Source organism: Haematobia irritans, chromosome 5 (assembly GCF_050003625.1).
Source record: "Haematobia irritans isolate KBUSLIRL chromosome 5, ASM5000362v1, whole genome shotgun sequence".
Taxonomy (NCBI): domain Eukaryota; kingdom Metazoa; phylum Arthropoda; class Insecta; order Diptera; family Muscidae; genus Haematobia; species Haematobia irritans.
Window position 1 is genome coordinate 172,941,531 of NC_134401.1, and position 20,863 is coordinate 172,962,393.

At 34.7% G+C, this 20,863-nt stretch overlaps 3 protein-coding genes across 10 annotated transcripts in view; 1 reads left to right on the forward strand and 2 right to left on the reverse strand.

Moving 5' to 3' along the window:
• Positions 1-1,769: 1,769 nt before the first annotated feature.
• LOC142238282 (protein tamozhennic-like) lies at positions 1,770-4,573 on the reverse strand. Of its 2 annotated transcripts, none has more exons than XM_075309889.1 (5): positions 4,425-4,573; positions 3,533-3,679; positions 3,276-3,475; positions 2,711-2,978; positions 1,770-2,152 (listed from the first exon to the last, which is right to left on the reverse strand). In XM_075309889.1, the coding sequence occupies exons 2-5, from the start codon at positions 3,639-3,641 to the stop codon at positions 1,989-1,991; spliced, it is 741 nt and encodes a 246-aa protein (XP_075166004.1). In that variant the 5' UTR covers positions 3,642-3,679; positions 4,425-4,573; the 3' UTR covers positions 1,770-1,988. The 2 variants fall into 2 exon arrangements, with proteins under 2 accessions (XP_075166004.1, XP_075166005.1); XM_075309890.1 differs by having other exon boundaries at positions 3,533-3,641; positions 4,425-4,528.
• Positions 4,574-4,796: 223 nt separating this feature from the next.
• Positions 4,797-10,788, forward strand: FAM21 (Family with sequence similarity 21). Its single transcript, XM_075308754.1, has 5 exons — positions 4,797-4,954; positions 5,016-5,219; positions 5,288-5,424; positions 5,491-9,473; positions 10,444-10,788. The coding sequence occupies exons 1-5, from the start codon at positions 4,856-4,858 to the stop codon at positions 10,533-10,535; spliced, it is 4,515 nt and encodes a 1,504-aa protein (XP_075164869.1). The 5' UTR covers positions 4,797-4,855; the 3' UTR covers positions 10,536-10,788.
• Positions 10,569-20,863, reverse strand: part of Rcd6 (Reduction in Cnn dots 6) — a 28,286-nt gene continuing 17,991 nt past the window's right edge. For 4 of the 7 annotated variants that reach the window (XM_075308762.1, XM_075308761.1, XM_075308759.1 and 1 more), the window contains 5 exons: positions 17,839-17,986; positions 13,664-13,903; positions 13,484-13,584; positions 11,827-12,149; positions 10,569-11,765 (listed from right to left, as the gene is read on the reverse strand). In XM_075308762.1, the coding sequence (XP_075164877.1) occupies positions 11,068-11,765; positions 11,827-12,149; positions 13,484-13,584; positions 13,664-13,903; positions 17,839-17,901 (1,425 nt within the window). In that variant the 5' untranslated portion in view covers positions 17,902-17,986 and the 3' untranslated portion in view covers positions 10,569-11,067. Of the gene's footprint in view, positions 11,766-11,826; positions 12,150-13,483; positions 13,585-13,663; positions 13,904-17,838; positions 18,662-20,863 lie in introns of all 7 variants that reach the window. The other 3 variants (XM_075308758.1, XM_075308757.1, XM_075308755.1) reach the window with 1 other exon arrangement.

Here is a 20,863-nt window from a genome sequence, read left to right on the forward strand (position 1 = left end):
TGTTTCTCTCAAAACGGTTTAACTAATTTAATAAACGGACTCTGGGCCCATAACCTGTTGTGATGGTTTAATTAAAACACGATTAAATTAGTTAAATGGGAGTTGAGTTTTATTATGCGTGCTTCTTTTAAGAGATGTTAAACAAGAGAGAGACTTAAAGCGGAAGCTGAGATCAATGACAATTAAAGTAGTGATGACAAGTATAAAAGTAAATGTCAAAAACAAGGATATAATAATAAATAGTATGGCCAGATTTTTCATACCAACAATAAAATTATAAATATTTGTTGCAAATTTTATTATAACTTGATGGGGAATATCCCAAAGCAAATTTTCAAAAAGTTTGTATTCCTTAAAGTGGATTAATTAAGATAAGTAATCGTGAAAAAAATTAATTAGGCTCAATTCTTTGCATACTTTTTGTTAATGATTTATTTACAAGTCTTGATATGTTTTGTTCCCCTTTTTCGTACGCCGATGATGTTCAGTTACTTTTTCGGGGGGGGGTGTTAAGAATATAGATGTCTTGCAAACTAAGATTGATTTTATAACTAGTAATTTATACAGTTGGATGTGTCTCAATAATCTTTCCGTCAATGGATCTAAGACAAAGGCATTAATTTTTTCATCTCATCCTGATATTGGACTAATTCTCTCTTACAATGGGTGTGATATTGAAGTTGTTCACCATTTAAAATGTTTGGGGGTTACCATTGACGATAGACTTTCATTTCATCTACATATAGACAAGGTTGTTAGTCAAACAAATTTGACTGTACGTCAATTGTACAACTCTGATTTGATGCTACCTTTTTCATCGAAAAAGAGACTTGTACATGCTTTGACAATGCCCAATAATCTACACTGCATTGTGGTTTTTTGTGGCACAAATGCTGGTAACATAAGGGAGGTTAAACTAGCAATTCATAGAATAGTCCGTTATCTACATTCACTTCGTCGATATGATCGTATTTCTCCTCATGTCCAGGAGTTCCAAGGGTGTCCATTTTCTAGGTATATTGACTTCACGTCACTTGTTCTTTTCCCACAAGATTTTCAGTGCTTAGCTACCACAATTTCTCGTGGACTTTTCTTTTGGCCGCTCGCGGCGAAATCAGTTTGTTGTGCCACTTGCCAAGTCATTGTCTCCCTACTAACTTAAAGGATTTCTCGATTTCTGATTCGACACATCGTGTTAGTAGTGCTGCCTTGTTGTGGTTGGTTTAGTAAATAATCTTTTCTTATATTGTCCTTTTTTTAATTATATTGGGAACCTAAAATGTTTTGTCAAATTTCTTTGTTATCATATTGTTAATTAATTTATTTTACATATTTATATATATACACGCATATGTTGTTCTCACATTGTCATAACTTGAATTGTGCTTTGTTCATAGTTAGTAGTCCATTGTAATTTATATAAATTGGCCGCTATGTGGCTTCAAATTACATAAAGAAAATAAAAATAAATAAATTAGCACATAATGCAAGGCCAGTTGAATTTATGTTGAGGATGGAATGTACACACAAAACGCTCATCCTTGTGTTTCTTGCGTTGAGACAGTGGGTGATGCTTGCAGGGTATTGTCCAAAATATGTATTCAATATGTTTTCCAAATAATTGTAAAAAGGTTGATTAACATCCTTGAAACACGAACTTAGTACCAGTCTTAATACGTTCAATACCAGCGATATCTGGTGTTGATTATTTCCCCATCGGCTCATTCAATTAGCCTGATTTATCAAACTTATATTTAAAAAACTACATATTCCTTTCTATGATATAAACATTCAGTATATTTTACAGCTATTGTTAAACATTAATTTTCTACAATATGTTCATCTCCGTTGAGTATTTCAATTAGTTTTGAATTCTTTTTTGTCTCGATATTTTTCATGTTTCATGGCTATGCAAAACTTTCTTTTGATATCAACTTCTTAAATTATACTGGTAACATGTACAATTCTGTTTCTTCTGGTGCTGTGTATTATGGTTCAGGAAATTTGTATAGTCTATTGTGATGCAATGTCATTGGATGGTGGTGTACATTTTTAAATTGGTAGTTATTTTCAGTTGTAGTGATTTCCCTTATCCGACGGCATATTTCTTCGTTGGCCAATAATAAACCAGTAATTGCTTTAGAAACTGGACCTGTAATTAGTACGACACAAAAAATATAATGAGACTGAGAAGAAGGTAATACCGCCAAAGACTGCCTCTTATCTTAAATACCCACCACCATGAAATGCATATACTTATATGCCGTATTTGTGCAAAATTTAAGGTGTGTCAAATTTATTAAAAATCCTTTGCCTTCCCATGGTGGTGGGTATAATAATTAATAAACGATTCGAAACATTCAATCACGATGTGACATCAAGCTGGCATCTCAGAAAACTCTTAGTAATTGTTTTGAAGAAATTTCCTCCAAAAGCTGCGTGGAGCTAACGCAATTTAAAAATTTTTAAGATCTAGCAAAAATATTGTTATATCGCCTTAAAACTTGGAAAGTAAATTAGGTGAATAACTCATTGCAAAAATAATACCTTATGCTTGGAAATAATGACCTTCAGCGACTTAAATTAAAGGTGAGTAATATGTTTGGGCTTTCAAACGTGAAGTAATAGAATTCAGTTCCTTTATACTGCGGTATAGTGAGACGAAGCTCACCACGTAATCTATAAAAAATCAACAATACTATTCACTCACCTTTATTACTCTCTCTGTAAATCAATATTTCTAACCATGGAATCTTGAAACCACACCCTTCCAAAACCATACTTATATTTTTCATTATTTCCAATTCGGCAAAGGCTATGATAGCATCTCGAGATACATTGACTAAGTTTTCGACACATATTGGGCCATTAAAAATTAAAATGTCATCACATAACCGACGATATCCCATAACTTCGAACAGTTTTTCGACATTAGACAAATTCGACCTCAGTTCATGTTGAAAAAATCCTGAATGCATCTATAAATACAAGAGTACCGACAATGAACTACGTCACGAAAACAAAACAACAAGAACTACATACACAGTCTTACACAAGTTTACATACGGTTTAAGAAATTGTATTTTCTTTAATTATTAAAATATAATAAAATATGCATATATATGCTTTAGATTTTGTAAATTAATTTGAAAAACAAAGTATTTGTCCATTTTCAAGAAGATGTTTTTAGTCTGGATTATAAACAACAACAAGAAACATGTTTAGTTATAAGGTAAAAACCTCAAGGGTATGTAAACTTATGTGAGACTGTGTACCTTTAAGAAGCGAAATTCTTTGCGCCACGGCTGTTTAAGCAAATTGTTTGCATATTGACCAATGACTACGAAAGCCGACATAGCCTTTTTTATGTCGAAATGTGTAAGCTCCCGTATTGATGTGCTCAGTACTAATGATGTTTCCGGAAGAGAAAATTTTTCACCATGATATACAGTACCAAGGAATTCCTTTAAAGAAACTGAAAAAAATCGGGATTTCGTATTTATAGAAACCATATACATATGTAGATACATACCATCCAATTGTTTTCGTACTTCTAGTTTGTGTACAGCATCCTCAGTTCTCAGGTATACCCAATGCTGTTTCACAATTTTTTCGAAAATATCTTGCCGATTGTAAGACATCTAAGAATTTGTAATTTTTCGAAAGTGTAATTCAAGGACTGAAATATTAAATAAATTCAAACACAGAGAAATAAATGTTATTTAGCTCTTTATTCCTGTCCTATAATATACAACAGATGCAGAAAATAAATCTAGGCTACAAAATTGAGTTGAGAAGTAAATATGGCCGCACGTTTATCATATTTGGTATAAATACTTTGAAAATTGTCCCGAAAAGTCTAGTTTTCGAAATGTAGACCCCAGGGCTAACACGAATATCAGGTGAAAATGTGGCCAGACTTCCTATGGACTAAGTACAAAATGGGCTGATGCGAACTCATACGGAGCCGCCCTTAACCCATAGACTTTCTCCAAAGTCGGCTAATGCGAACCAAAAGAGGTACACGTAGATTTTTTTTTTTTAATAGTAGTCATTGTAGACCTATATAGTATATGTTGAGTGCGTGATTTTATAGATATGTTATAAGTAATATCATTTAATTGTCCTTATAGACTTTGTATTATGAATTTTTGAGATAAATAAATTTGGAAGAAAGTTTTCAAAATCAAAAATCTATGTCCTGGTCATAAATCGTCATATCGGTCATACTTGCTTGTGCTAAAATAGGTTTCATATGCTGGTTTTGTTGTTTTAGTGCAATTTCATTGCTTATTGCTTACGCCTTCAAGTAATAAGTGCTCGACAATTAATAAATAAATATTCACTTTTTTGGTAATTTTTTTATATTTTCAATTCCTTCCTAATTAGTGCTCACAAATATATATATACCAAATTTTACTTACTTGTAATTAAAATGCGTCTTATTGTCTCCAAATAGTGAAGTCTTTCTAGCGGCTATATGATGGCTAATGGATGGTTTCTTTACTAATTTATAACAAAGTGAATCCCCTATGTGCTACATGTGTGCCATTGTTGCCAAGTAGTATATCGTAATTTAAATTTTTTTGGAGCTTTTTGCTGGTTGATAATTTCTGGCAGAAACAGGCAGGATCGAATGCTCTTCAGTTTCGAAGCTGAAATTAGATTACGTTAATGTATATTCGAGTACATCCCAATCGTTTGCAAGATTTTACTATATAATATTTTAGTGGCAATATTTGTGAACAGTCCTATTAAAGAAACACTGTTTAAAATATAAAAATGGGAGTACACTATCAATGAACCAGCTGTATAAGTTTATAAACAAAATTGCAAAAATATTTAACAAAGAATCATGGACGATATAAATTTGGAAAAAGTTATAAACCAAGCTACCGAATGGACATTTGCTGGAGATTTTCAGTTGCTTCAATGGATGAGTAAAATTTCGATGGTAGGTGAATTTCAAACAGTTCAAGATTGGAATCGGTGTAATATGGCCTATCTATCCTTAGAATTTGGAATCGAAAGCTATTCAAACCACACACAATTTGGACAGACTGAACAATAATGTAAAATATACATCATCCCAGTTGGATAATGTCACCAACAGTTTGACTGCTCTTCAGTATGGCAATCAATTCGTCGAGTGCAGAGTGCAGGATGATGATGAAACGACAATTACAACCCCAACGTCGGGTACACAAACTAATGGTATTGTAAGTATATAAGTTTTGCGATTTCCAAATTGGTACTTTTAGCCCTCTTAACAATTCTGCTTGGTTAGAAAAACGAAAATCAGCCTACACAAAAAAGCCTAGCAACTTTCCTTGATAACAATCTGAAGTTATTACGAAATTGTCATGAAAAGTATTCCCTGGATATATATGATTCAGATGAAGAAAACGACCACGTAGAAAAAACGTAAGTATTGCCTACATATAATTTATACACATGTATATACTTAGTTTTTCACTTTTCCTGTGGCAGAATGATTTTCCAGCCTATAAATCCCTATAATGAAAGGCCTCTACCACATATTTTTGGTTCGAAAGAATGGCATGCAAATGGACATGTAGGTTTAAGCTACGAGCAAAAAGATCACTCTTATTCTGGCGAAGTTTCCGAGGAATTTTCTGAGTCTTCATCATTTGAGGGAGAAGAAAATGAATCGTATGAGACCAATTCGGAATGTGCGTCGAATTTTTCTATAGCCAATGAAACAAGCAATACGCATTTTAGGAATAATACTGCTGATTATGCTAGCGTTGAATCCAGCTCCACACACTCATCGGCAGCGGGACATACGCCTAGGAATATACATACTAAACTATTTAGTACAGCGGATAATACAAGCCGGGAATCGAGTTCCCAACAATCTTCGATAGCTAATTTATCTAGTAACAATACGCAGGCTTTGTTAGGAAATGAACAAGATAAGCATGTATCCAAAATATCGGGAATTATACCACCTTATAGGGATTTATTTTCCGAACCACCTGATGATGTAGGAGGGTCAACTACTTCGTCGACAATATCAAAAAATCCAATAAATCTTTTTAATGACGACGATGATGATGATGTGTTTAAACCTGCAGTCGTAAGCAAAGGAAATGAACCTATAACTGCAGAAAGCGCGAAATCGACATACGTTTACGATACGCCGAAATCGCTTAATGCGAATAGTGAGAGAAGCATTGGTAATAAGGCAACCGCCACAAATACTATAAAATCCAAACTTTTCGAAGAGTTGGAAGATAAACTTTTCAATGCTCAAGTGCAGGCGAAACATAGTGATGAGAAAAGGAAAAATGATCAAATACCCTCACAAATCTCAAACGTTAGTACTAATATTTTTGAAGAAAAGAAAAATGAGGCCACTCCATTTGCAGCCACTAACAACCGGCCTAACCTATTTGATGATATGGATATTGTGTCCACCCTTCCAATTCAAAGTACTCGATCAAATCTATTTGATCAAAAGAAGAATGAACAAGTACCAGCAGAAATACCCAGAAATGAATCAAAACTTATCGATGAACGGAAGGATAACCAACGTCCTTCTGTAACACCGAAGTTTCGACCAAATCTATTTGACGATGAGGATGATGACGATGATTTTTTGAATGCTTTTGTCAAGAAAGTTCCCCAACATCCAACCTTACGATCTGTTGAACCATCCAATCCTATAGAAAGGAATGAAGATTTAACGAATGAAAGAACAACTAAAAACGATACAATTGCCACTACACAGGATATAATTGTTGACGAACATCCTAAGGCTAATGCTGCTGACATAAGTAATCAAAGCAAAGCAAAACATTCACCCTTAAATATCTTTAAAACTGTCAATTTATTCGACGATGAAGACGACGAAGATGAAGACAATCTTTTTAGACCCAAGACGAATATCAAAGAACTTCGGAAGGACGAACCCGTAGAAATTACTAAAATCAAACCCACGAAGGATTTATCTAAAAATGTATATGGCGATATTAAATTGCCTGAGAATGAAAACAAAATATCTGACGGTCACAAATCACAGGAATATGGAGAAGAAAATATGACCAAATATGAAAATAATTTTACACGGCCATTGGAGAGTACTGCAACAAATCTATTTAATGATATCGAAATTCTCGAAGAAGAGCAAACAAATTCTATGGGTAACAAGGGTATATTACATTCAAGTGAAATCCAACAAAATGCTTCCATATCATTGCAAACTGAACCACCCAATGCCATGGATGATACAACGATAAAAGAACACAAAAAGAATTCATCAAATGAAAGCGAAAATACAACACCACTTCCAGTTCAAGCGGGCATTATGGAACCAAGTATTACAAAACCATTGCCAAAGCAAAGGCTTTTACATGATCTGTTTGATGACAACATTGCTCAGAATGTTAATGAAATTGAGAAGGTCGTTAATAGTAAGACGGAAACTGAAAATGAAATAGTTTCACAAGACGAAACTAATGTGAAGAGAAACGGAGATTTAGCAAAGGCCAACATTATCGTAGATAGCGAATCGGGCATGTCTTCTTCGAGCAAAGCTATTATTGAAAGTAGTATTAATACAGAATTTTTAGAGGCATCGGAAGTAAACACTGTTTCCGTAAATCAAGTATTGTCATCGAACACACAAACCGACATTACGATTGATTCAGTAGACGATAAAAATATTACAGATGAAGACGTGGATAGATCAAAAGGTCAGAAATCAGTCTCAATGAATAAAGTGGAAGATCGATTTGCTTCCAAAATCTACGATTTCAACTCAAGCCTACTTTTCGACGAACCACCAGATGATGAATTTTTCGAATCATTGGGAAAGCCGACCCCACAAAACACAAACTCTAAGTTTACTGGCTTTGACTTAGAAAATGATTTATATCCGGAACCTGATTTACCCAAAACACCGTCCACATCCGAAAAGGTGGACTACACGGGTTTTCATCTCTTCAGTGATATACCACCCGAAGATAATAGTTTTGAAGATTCCGTTCCAACGAAATCGGAGAGTACAAAGCACTTGAACAATGTGTTCTACGATGATTTTAATGAAACATTATTGGCCATGGACAAACACCGTGATGCCTTCAAAAACTCTGTGTACAATAATGAGCCTCCACCTGCGCTTGATGGTGAGTTATTACCAGTTATCAATGACGATAAGAATTCGGCCAACGATATTCCGATTTCTGTGGAAAAAGACCAGAAAACAAGCCCTACTAATATAACTATCAACCGCCCAATATCAAAATTACAATTGCCCAGTTTGAATATAAATGTTCAAGCTCTATTACCAAGTAAACCAGGAAACACAGCGCCATTCACTGCCATTAAGAAAGGCAATCAAGAACATAAAGACACACAGTCGCAAATTTACCCATCTTCACAAAGTGAAAGCACAGTTGTTCGAACTCCCGAAACGGAACATATTTTACCAAGTGTTAATAAGAATCGAGTCAGGGCTCCCGCCAATCGTAGGCCATCGACTAGAAGAGCCCGACAAGAAAACTATCTCAAATCAAAGTTAGAAAATGAAGAATATTTTGACAATGTTATAGAGAAAACCGAGGAGACACTCTCTCAAATTGGAAGCAAATCAAATGAAAATATCAGTAAATTTACGAACACGACTCAAACTCCAGAGGAAGTTACTTCGGTGGCAACTAAAAACACGCTGGACAATTCAATAAATCCCCCCACATTATATCCAAGTGTAAGCCGTAAAACAGAAACAAATAATTTAAATAAATCTCAATTGGGTGAGCATAAAAATTGTAGTCCTACCAATGCAACGGAAGAAGCAGATGAAAAGAATAGTTTAAATACCAAAGATTTGGAAAATATAACAGAAAAACCCAAACCCCCCGTTATTGGAAAATCATCGAGAATATTTCTAAGCGATGAAAGTGAAGGCGATGATGACTTATTTGCAAGTCTTTCTTCGAAGAAAGTCTCGACAAATAAACCATCAACCACACATCCAATTATAAGCAATTCGATAGAAAATTTCCAATCGAAAGGTGTTGTTTCAATGCCCAGTTCTATTGTCACCAATAAACCTATGGAAACATCTAATCAAACCAATCAACAAGCGGTTTGTTCCAATGTTCCTACAAAAGGGGAAGCCCCAGAGAATAAACCTAAAACAATTTTTGGAGATTCTAACTCAGAAAGTGATGACGATCTATTTGGTTCTTCCACAAGTCGGCCAAGTATTCATAAAAGTAAATCAATTAACAAAGAAAGCCTTAGCACATCGCCAGTTATGTTAGATAAGAAAAATACATCGCTGTTTAGTGATGATAGTGATGATGGTAATGATGATTTCCTTAAGACTTCATCAGTCAAGCTGCAAGTACCAAAAACTAAATACAAAATTCCTTCTGAACATTCCACCAGTATTTTCAGCGATTCTGACAGTGATAATGATGATCTGTTCAAAACCAACACTAAAGGTGAGCATATCTAGAATTTTGTAAAGCAAATTATTTTGGATTTCAATAGAAGCATAACCTGCAGGAATCGCTGATCGTTGGAGTGCATTTATTTGTCGGCAAACGAACATCGAATCCATTTAGTTATGTTAATGTAGGTGGCGGCTGTCTGTCTGCCCGTCTGTCTGTTGCAAATACACCCAGACGAACAAGTATATTGTGATATCCCATTTGCCATTTGTTGTATCATTTAATCAATGGGTGGTCTCGGATTCTATACTTTCAGAGCAGTATTTAAGGCTGTTTAAGTGTAAATCCGCAATGTTTCAAGATTGTCGCAAAAATCTGTTTTCACGGGTACACAACGAAAACCGAAGTGAACAGGGTCCTTTAAAGGTGACAACTAATAGTCGGAAAACCGATAGCATTAAAAGAAACGCATCGGATCGTACGTCCCACCTTGCCACAGTCTTATTGGTGGAAATGGACTAAAAACTGCTTCCTATCTATCGTATTCTCCTAATTTTAACTCATGGGCTTACTTATTTTTTACTCGCTGGGCACATATAGCGGTCGAATAAGCAGGTGATAGAAGCTCATGCAGGACTCGAGAAATGGGTTATAGGGGTTAGAGTATCGTGTTAAAAGACAACATGTGTCGAAAAATAAGCCGCCAAGACTTTGATTCGTTTTTTTATTTCAAAATTTAAAAGCGTTCGTTTCTTTCATCAAAAATGCGGAGGGACAACCAAGGTTAGATTGACTCAGCATATATAATATATGGAGTATCTGCCTTTGTTGGCACTGCCACTGTGCTTGACTTTATCATTTCTTCATTTTCCACTATCAGCCGGTCAAATTAGTTTTAAATGTATTCGGATTGTCGAGTAATGTCGTGCAAGTGTATTCGTTATGCCTCTCTTGAAATCATTTTCAAATTGTCAATAGATGAACTATTAATCTTCATACTTTTACCTTTTGCATTATTTAGTAACGAAAACTCCATTGTCGAATCCTGTACCGAAACCAACAACGATAAAACAACTCCCAATGACCGATAATCCATTAGCCGATTTGTTATAATTTGGGGAACCAGAAACAAACAAAAAGAAAAACTAAAGTGCATTGAAATTCGTATAACGAATTATATTTAATAGTTCTCTTTTGTTTTTGTATTTACAGTGAATTATCCTAGAAACATTAATACATACAAAACATTTTTAAGTATACATATCTATATTACATGAACAAAATTAAAATTTAAGAAAATCGTTGTGTTTGCTCTTTTAAATAATACAATAAAATAATAACTATTAGAAATGATAACAGAATGTAATTATTGATTATCTCTTCGAAATGGTTGATTAAAGGGTGGGAATATACATTTAGAGTTCGCTCCGGATGCGTTATGTTTTTCTTTTTTTGGATCGTATTGGCCTATATAGTTGGTATGCACTTGAGTTAGTTGTGTTTATCGATCTTTGGCTAGCGTTATGTATTTTCACTCAATTTGTTTTTATAATCTGTACCATTATTAGTTAGTATATTAGAAAAAAATGACTTGTTTACTAGTTTAGCACCTTAAGATTAAAATGGACAATTACTAATAATCTCTTCATAAAGCCACATCACGATATTTTCGATAATCATCGGATTCGTTGCCCAAGGACAGCTTACTATTGGCAGTTATGTAGGGATTTGTGTAATTGGCATAACCAAAACCGCCATAGTATTGTAACTGCTGCGATGGCCGCCTTTGAAATTGTTGAGGCAAGGCCCCAGTTCCCGACAAAACTTGGGGATTAAGACTAGCCTGGCTGCCTGGGCGACGATAAAGGCCCATTGCTGAGGGGAATTGTTGTGGTTGATGTTCTTGCAAATAGCCTAACATCGCCAAATAATATTGCTGTTGCTGATTATAGTTCTGAAGTAGATTGTGCCCATAGGCTGCCAAATCATTTTGGACCTTGTTAATCCCCTCCAAATTTTCCAATGATATACAATTACGAGCCAATTTGACAGGTTGAGATGTTGAGGTTGCCTGTGTTGGCAAAGCCATGGGTTCCCGTTGACCTCTTTGTTGAATTGGTGAGGGTTGCTTTGGTTCAATTGAACAATAAATCGGATCATTCGATGTGGAACCAATTAGGGAAGGCGGTTGTTTCTGTGTATCTTGGAGATTATTTTTCAGATCATCTATTGTTATATTAAAGTATTTGCCATTCTTTTCATCACTATTTTCAATCACATATCGAGGATTGTAGAGACCTGGTAAAGTACAACGGAGATCCATTAAAGATTGAGCTCGATTACCTGCAATGTCGGAGACAATTGAGTTTTTTTTTTAAAAGGAAATCAGTGTTTCTTTGCTTACCATTTCTAGTCGCTGGATTTCCTGGAGGATTGAATTGCTGTTGCTGCATGAATGGTATAGCAAACATACTGGCATTAAATTCATTCTGCGATCCAAATAAATTTAGACCTTGAGGTTGTGATCCAGGATTAAGAGTTTTAGACGTTTCTGTTACTTGATAACCAGAGTTTTCGAAAGCATGCTGTTGATTTTGTAGGCGCTTGCTAGACCGTCTGGAATCAGCTTTAGATGATAAAATGGGAACACTGGGTGGCGGTGTTTGTAATTGTAGGCGTGTTGCCAGATCCTGTAGTTGTGTTAAAACCTGAGATTCTCTCCGCCATCTAATATAAAAAATTGCAATATTTGAATGAAAATCGAACATTGATAGCTCTTCTTAGTGAAATACCGCTACTATCTTTGATTTTGGCATTGAAAATCGGTTTATTTTAGCGGCTGTTCTGTCTTAAATAGAAACAAGCAAAATTCCTATTAAATCTAGACAAAACTGGATGCAAACGACCACATAGACCGATAATTGATGTTGATTGCAAAATTCAATTAATATCTCAATAATTTAATGTCAATTACATTCTTAACTGAATTAGTGTTTTTAGTTTGTTAAAAAAAAGATTGTTTGATATAAATTTTTAGTTAAAAATTAAAAAAAAATCCATCACTTTTTTAATTGATTCAGTTTTCCGACTTTAATTAAAAAGTTAATTATTATATAATTATAATTATTTTTATTTAAAAATGTTTAAATTTTCAATCTTTGACATTATTAATTTAATGTTTCTATCTTGATTAATTGTATCAAATATTAGTTAATTGTATCAATTAATTTATTAATTCAAAAATTTTTCAACTTCAATAACTTGGAAATATTTTGGTGATATTTTTTTCTGTGTATAGTGAACAAAAAAATGTACACCAATTTGGAATAAATTGTGAAACGATATGCTAAATATGAAGTAAATATATTATTATATTATAACTTAAATTAAAGCTCGGATCTCAAGCTAGTATGTGCTAGATCGGGGATTTTGCAATTGACCTGTTGATTTTTTGAGCATCCAAAAAGTCAAAGTCATAATTTTTATTCGATTTTTCTATATGATTATTTTTTATATTCAGTGATAATTTAGGAATTCCAATTTTCCTGAAATTTGGAATATGGAAACCTTTTTTGCTTTATATCAACCAAGTTTTGCGTTGACCGATATATATGATAGACAAATACACTAATTTTAATGAGCCTCCAATTATTTTCCCATTTGCCTGAAACTGGATTCTGATGTGTTTTCAGATGTTGTTTTTTTTATTACTGTTTATGAAGGACCATAGTTTGGATTCACTTTCAATCAATATACATATATGTGATAGGTTTCATAATCCTCCATATAGTTGGTGACCAACTGTATTGGACATATGGCTCGAAATGATAAATCGTTTATCTATTTGAATACAATGTCTATTTTGATGCTCATTTGCCCCCAAGCTTCTTAACATATAAAACCTATTCATTAGGTTTCACATAATTTTCCCTTTGAGTTAATGGAAGCTCTTTAAAGTAACGGCGTATGAATACACTTAACGCATCTATCAAATGTACAAATCACCAGTTTGTTTTTTATTTCCTTTTTTTGATTTTGTAAGAGTTTTTATTTTTGCATACCTTAGTCCGGTGGGTATCACACAAATCAATGCGAAACAATTTATAATCAAACGTATGAGATAGGCTATTAGCTCCGTTAAACCATGGACAGATTGTAGACCCTAAATAGGTGGGAGAGTTTAATGATGATGATGATAATGATGAATACAAATTCCACCAAAGTACTTCTTTAGATCTTACCCAGTGTTGTGTTGTCATTATCATTACGTATATTAATTCCGGTATGGATAAAATTCCAATGACAATTGACCAAGCAAATAGGCCCCATGGTAGTCCAGTAACTAGTCCATGAATCAAAATTGTTGTTGCCACAAATACTATAAAATATTGGGTACATAATACATATGCTGCATAGGGTAAATCACCACGAGCCTCTAATATCCATGATACTTCACAGGAAAATGCACCCAAATATACAATCTGAAAAAGAGGGAAGAATAAAAATCATTATGGTCCATAACAAGGGAAGGGTTTTTCAAAATTTGAAAAAGTCGATCTTAAAAATTATCAAAAATTTAAAGAATACAATAAGTACAATTCGATTTTTTTAACAAGTCTATTAACCCCTATTTCGAAGAAGGCCATTCGCAAGACTTTACCATGCGGAGAAGGGCAAAACGATCAGTGTCATGAAGTAAAAAACGGGCTGGTACATCCATAGAAAAAATCATCATTTGAAAACGATCCGTTCATGATAGTGCCAAATTGAGAACAGACGGGGTCACACATTGCACCACCGGCGGAGTTGCCTTAACAACGTCTAACGACTGCCGTAAATCTCTCAATGAGATGGCTGAGCTGTACAATATTCACCTAATATGGGTGCCTGGCCATAGGAACATACTTGGGAACTGCGAAGCGGATGAGTTGGCAAGGCTAGGGACTACCTTACATATTCCAGGGGAACTAGAATCTGTTGGTATGCCCCTAGCTACCTGCAAGCTCATGCTGTGTGAGAAGGCTGTTATGATGGCAAATGTTCGATGGGAGAATTGCAAGGGCTGTAACGACACCAAGCAAATATGGCCCCATTTAAACTTAAACCGCACATTAGATATGCTAGTGTTCTCGAGACGTCAGATATCCCTCCTGATATCTGCTATAAGGGGTCGCTGCCTGAGTGTCCTGCATTTTGTGTAAAGCGCAAGCCACTTTTAGGAGCATATAGCTTCAGATTACTGGCGGATCTGGAAAACGTTAACTTAAGCAGTCTGCTAATGTTTTTGGAACAATCTAGTTGGTTCAACAAAGAAAAATAATCAAGAAGGTTCAGCGGTTAAAACTAGAAGTGCCCATATGTAATAGGTACTTTTAGTTAATGTGGTATCACAATGGACTGAATAGTCTAAGTGAGCCTGAATCTTAATCGGGCTGCCCCTTTAACCTAACCTAACGTCCAACGATTATTTTAAGACTTTTCATGGCCAAAGAAAAACGAATGTCGTTCAGGAAATGGTGAATGCCCGTGGACGAAATCGTGAAAACTCCGTTTTCATTTTTTGTAACCGTTTCCTTTTCATTTCACGATTGTGGAACGTAAGTTTTTTCTATTAGTGTAGGCGAAAAAGAGAAGTGCAATATCTCTTGGAAAGGAATTGACCGTCTTTGTCATTGTATTTATCTTTTTTGGCTGAATGCGACTTATTTTTGTCTCTGGCACAAATATCAAACGAATGAGATAGAGGCCGAGTTTGCAAGCCTCGAGAAAAAGTTGTAGCATCGTTGGCCCAAGTACAGAAGAAATTCGCCAGATAGTTGTGTGTAGACCAAGTAGCTATCGGACCCATCTGGTAAATTTTTGGTTCATTCGATTGCCTTTTATCGCAACCCTGTTTTAGAAAAATGATAGATGTCATTTGATGGTATGACGGAAGATACACATACGAGGGCAGTTCGGAAACTTCTTAGCCTAGCACATTTAAACGTGATCGTACAAGCATTGAAGATGAACCACGTAGTCGTAGACGTCCAAAAACAACAACAACAATAGAAATTGTAGCCAAAGTGCATGTTATGGTATTAAATGATCGACGAATAAAAGTGCGTGAAATTGCTAATATCATGGGCATCTCAACTGATCGAGTCCATTTAATTTAAATTTCTCAAGCTTGTTTGGATCGTTTTAAGCGAAATAAAATGGATTTTAAGCGTCGTTTCATAACTGTTGATGAGACATGGATCCACCACTATACTCCAGAGACAAAAGAACAATCCAAACAATGGACTGAAGCTGGAGGAAGTGCCCCAAAGAAGGCAAAAACAATTCAATCGGCTGGTAAAGTTATGGCAACGGTTTTTTTGGGACTTCATAGGTATTTTATTGATTGACTATCTTCAAAAGGGTAAAATAATAAATTCAGAGTACTACTGCAACCTTTTGGATCAATTAAATGTACAAATTCGAGAAAAACGTCCTGGCTTACAACACAAAAAAATAATTTTTCATCAAGACAACGCACCAGCGCACAAGAGTGTTTTAACAATGGCTAAAATCAACGAATTAAAGTACGAGTTGCTTGACCATCCACCTTATTCCCTTATTTAGCTCCCAGTGACTTTTACTTGTTCCCAAATCTAAAAAAATTCCTTGCTGGCAAGCGTTTTATCTCAAATGAAGATGCAATTACAATTGTAAACCACTATTTTGAAGACCTTGAGGAAAACTATTTTAATCAAGAAATAGAATTGCTAGAAAAGCGTTGGACTAAGTGTATTGAAGTTTCAGGAGATTATATATTGAAAAATAAAAATATTTTTGAAAAACTAACTATTCTCTTTCATTGATAGGCTAAGAAGTTTCCGAACCGCCCTCGTACACGGTGGCGTTTTTAATCTTTTATCAATTTCATAGAATAAAACAAGTAAGGAAAGTCTAAAGTCGGGCGGGGCCGACTATATTATACCTTGCACCACTTTGTAGATCTAAATTTTCGATACCATATCACATCCGTCAAATGTGTTGGGTCGATTTGGACAGAATTTGATAGACTTTTACAAAATCTATAGACTCAAAATTTAAGGTGGCTAATGCACTAGGGTGGAACACAATTTTAGTAAAAAAAAATATTGGAAACATTTAAATCTGAAGCACTTTTAAGGAAACTTCGCAAAAGTTTATTTATGATTTATCGCTCGATATATAAGTATTAGAAGTTTAGGAAAATTAGAGTCATTTTTACAACTTTTCGACTAAGCAGTGGCGATTTAACAAGGAAAATTTTGGTATTTTGACCATTTTTGTCGAAATCAGAAGGAGCTATATCTAAATCTGAACCGATTTCAATCAAATTTGCCACACATGACTATATTACTAATTGTACTCCTAGTGCAAAATTTCAACCAAATTTGGCCAAAACTCTGGCTTCTGGGGCCATTTAAGTCCATATCGGGCGAAAAATATATATGGAAGCTATATCTAAATCTGAACCGATTCCTATCAAATTTGGCACACATGACTATACTACCAATTGTACTCGTAGTGCAAAATTTCAAGCTAATCGGGATAAAACTCTGGCTTCTGGGTCCATATAAGTGCATATCGGGCGAAAGATATATATGGGAGCTATATCTAAATCTGAATCGATTTCAACCAAATTTGGTACGCATAGTTATAATGATAAATCTACTCCTTGTGCAAAATTTCAACCAAATTGAGCCAAAACTCTGGCTTTTAGGACCATATTAGTCCATATCGGGCGAAAGATATATATGGGAGGTATATCTAAATCTGAACCGATTTCAATCAAATTTTGCACACTTGACTATACTACTAATTGTACTCCTAGTGCACAATTTCAACCAAATTCGGCTAAAAATCTGGCTTCTGGGGCCATATAAGTCCATATCGGGCGAAAGATATATATGGGAGCTATATCTAAATCTGAACCGATTTCAATCAAATTTTACACACTTGACTATACGACTAAGTGTTATGTTTGTACAAAATTTCAAGCAAATCGGTATAAAACTCTGGCTGCTGGGGCCATATTAGTGCATATCGGGCGAAAGATATATATGGGAAGCTATATCTAAATCTGAACCGATTTCTTCCAAAATCAATAGGGTTCTATTCTGACCCAAATTAGGAACATGTGCCAAATTTGAAGGCGATTGGATTTAAATTACGACCTAGACTTTGATCACAAAAATGTGTTCACAGACAGACGGACGGACGGACGGACGGACGGACAGACGGACATGGTTATATCGACTCAGGGACCCACCCTGAGCATTATTGCCAAAGACACCATATGTCTCTCTCGTCTCCTTCTGGGTGTTACAAACATATGCACTAACTTATACCTGTTCCACAGTGTGGCGCAGGGTATAAAAAAACAGTTTCGAATATTACTTACCAATAGTAGACCAGCTGCAACACAGCAAATAACAAAAAGATTCGCTTTTATAAAACGTTCCATGACGTATTGGTTCCAAAAGCTTGTTATGCCATCCGCTCCTCCGCCACCACCGCTGATGCTTTTGTATGTCTCACTCTGTTTTTCACTATTCATGGCGAGATGATTCTATTATTATTGATTATTAGGCAAATATGAGAAAAAAAATGTTGTGATGTTCTGCGATGGCGTTTCTTTTTTGCTATGTCCAAAGCCAAGTTCAGATGCTGTGTATGATTTGATATTTGAGCTTCCAATTGTTTAAAATTGAATGGGATGTGAATGTGTTTTAGTTCCTATTAATGTTGTCGTTTTCGAATTGACTCGACGGTGGGTATGTAGGAAGAAAGGTTTGCCGCTGTTAGGATTTCTTTTTTTTTCATGTAGAAAGATTTGTTTATTTTCACTGTAAACTTTCTTCGTCGAACATTTATGTGAGCTTATTGCTTTATGCTGTTTTCGTTTATGAAAATATTTTTAGAGCATCGAATGTAGTTCTTATTCTAGTTTTGCTTAATTTCTAATTGGTTGATGAAATGTACACAGAGTAGCAACACCAGTATTAGATCCAGCATACCACTTTGCTTCTTCAAGTTTTCCAACTTGGTTTTATTATCTTCTTTTTTGTCAAATGAGCGATTTTTGTTTTCTTTCATTTGCTTAACAGGTGCTGTGTAAGCTGATTATGAACATTTACCTACATATGAACATATTTATGTAGTACTGTTGGGTAAGTAAGCGTAAGCGAGTATCTTTTTGTATGAAAGCACCGATGAAATGAAAGCTGTAATTATTAAAAAATAAAATGAAATAAAATAACATTAAAACTAGACAAAAAAAAACACATAGTAATAAATGCAGTACAAAAAATCTTTAACAAGTTTAGGCATTTGGAGTAGTTGTTTTTTGTTTGTTTCTTCCTTCATTAATTTTACCCCATGTACAAGATAAGTACAATGTTCGATATACACATCACATTTGTGGTAATGTAATTTTGAATAGCATGTAAATCCCTCATAAGACGATTTAAAGAAAACCAAACAAAAATTGTGTTTACATTAGATTTATGTTTTGTAATCTTGATAGGTCATTGCAACTCAAATAAGGGGAAAGATATTTTAAATCCATATTAAGTTGCATTTTTTTGTAATCTCTACAAAGCATTTCATTTAAATGGCTACATAGATTTTTGGAAAAATTATGGAGGAAAAATTCCATACAGTTTAATCATGCTGAATAGCATAGATGATTTTCTAAACTATCCTCTATAAAATGAGGGAAATTGAAATAGTTGTATTATGTTTGACCATAAAGTATATATTATTGGTATGACATTGGGGAATAATTGCACATATTTGGGTATTAGTTGCTTGGAACCAACTAAGCTAAGATTGGGATTAGAGCCAGGATTCCAAATTTTGGAAGAGACGAATTTTGATAATCAACTTTTCGACAAGTAAAATTCTCTATTCTCCTTTGCGAGTAACCGAGGGGGGTGAATATTTTCATTCTGAAATATTGAAATCTCTTAAAGTGTAAATTGTGAATCGCCACAAACATGTTTCAGGAGCAATTTTTTTTTTTTTGGACCGGGAACATGGAACATTTTTATTGCAAAATTGTTGTTTTTTCGTCAAACGTATACATGGCTTCCAAAACCATATACATCATTTCCAAAAAAAAAAAAGTAAGGAAAGCCTAAAGTCAGGGGGCCGACTATATTATACCCTGCACCACTTACATTTAAATTTTCGATACCATATCACATTCGTCAAACGTGTTGGGGGCTATATATAAAGGTTTGTCCCAAATACATACATTTAAATATCACTCGATCTGGACAGAATTTCATAGACTTCTACAAAATCTATAGACTCAATATTTATTTTGAGTCTTTCCCATATTTGTTTACTAATACAATGTTAGTAAACAAATATGGGAAACATTTAAATCTGAAGCAATTTTAAGGAAACTTCGCAAAAGTTTGTTTATGATTTATCGCTTGATATATATGTATTAGAAGTTTAGGAAAATTAGAGTCATTTTTACAACTTTTCGACTAAGTAGTGGCGATTTAACAAGGAAAATGTTGGTATTTTGACCATTTTTGTCGAAATCAGAAAAAAACATATATATGGGAGCTATATCTAAATCTGAACCGATGTCAACCAAATTTGGCACGCATATCAACAATGCTAATTCTACTCCCTGTGCAAAATTTCAACTAAAAATTGGCCTCTGTGGTCATATGAGTGTAAATCGGGTGAAAGCTATATATGGGAGATATATCCAAATCTGAACCGATTTCAACCAGATTTGGCACGCATAGTTACAATGCTAATTCTACTATATAGCTATAGCTATATCTAAATCTGAACCGATTTGGCTAATATTTTGCAAGTTTTTCGAGACTCATAAAATATTCGGATGTACGGAATTTGAGGAAGATCGGTTGATATACACGCCAATTATGACCAGATCGGTGAAAAATATATACGACAGCTATATCTAAATCTGAATCGATTTTTTCCAAAATCAATAGGGATCGTCTTTGAGCCGAAACAGGACCCTATACCAAATTTTAGGACAATCGGACTAAAACTGCGAGCTGTACTTTGCACACAAAAATACACCAACAGACAGACAGACGGACATCGCTAAATCGACTCAGAATTTAATTCTAAGCCGATCCGTTTACTAAAAGGTTGGTCTATGATTACTCCTTCTTGGCGTTACATACAAATGCACAAACTTATTATACCCTGTACCACAGTAGTGGTGAAGGGTATAACAAGTGGTTGTAATATATTCCTCGTCCCAAAATAACATTCTACTCTTGAAATATGTTTGAGATTAAATTTATTCTCTTTGTGTTTCAATCACGGGAGCCACCGTGGTGCAATGGTTAGCATGCCCGCCTTGCATACACAAGGTCGTGGGTTCGATTACTGCTTCGACCGAACACCAAAAAGTTTTTCAGCGGTGG

Bases quoted from the DNA above. Each gene is read 5' to 3' on its own strand.
- LOC142238282 (XM_075309889.1), bottom strand. From the start codon at position 3,641: ATGTCTTACAATCGGCAAGATATTTTCGAAAAAATTGTGAAACAGCAT. The intron at 2,979-3,275 runs GTACACAGTCTC...TTGTATTTATAG, and splicing joins AAGAATTTCGCTTCTTAAAG to ATGCATTCAGGATTTTTTCA. The intron at 2,153-2,710 runs GTGAGTGAATAG...TACTAATTACAG, and splicing joins TTACAGAGAGAGTAATAAAG to GTCCAGTTTCTAAAGCAATT.
- FAM21 (XM_075308754.1), top strand. From the start codon at position 4,856: ATGGACGATATAAATTTGGAAAAAGTTATAAACCAAGCTACCGAATGG. The intron at 4,955-5,015 runs GTAGGTGAATTT...ATCTATCCTTAG, and splicing joins GGATGAGTAAAATTTCGATG to AATTTGGAATCGAAAGCTAT. The intron at 9,474-10,443 runs GTGAGCATATCT...TGCATTATTTAG, and splicing joins GTTCAAAACCAACACTAAAG to TAACGAAAACTCCATTGTCG.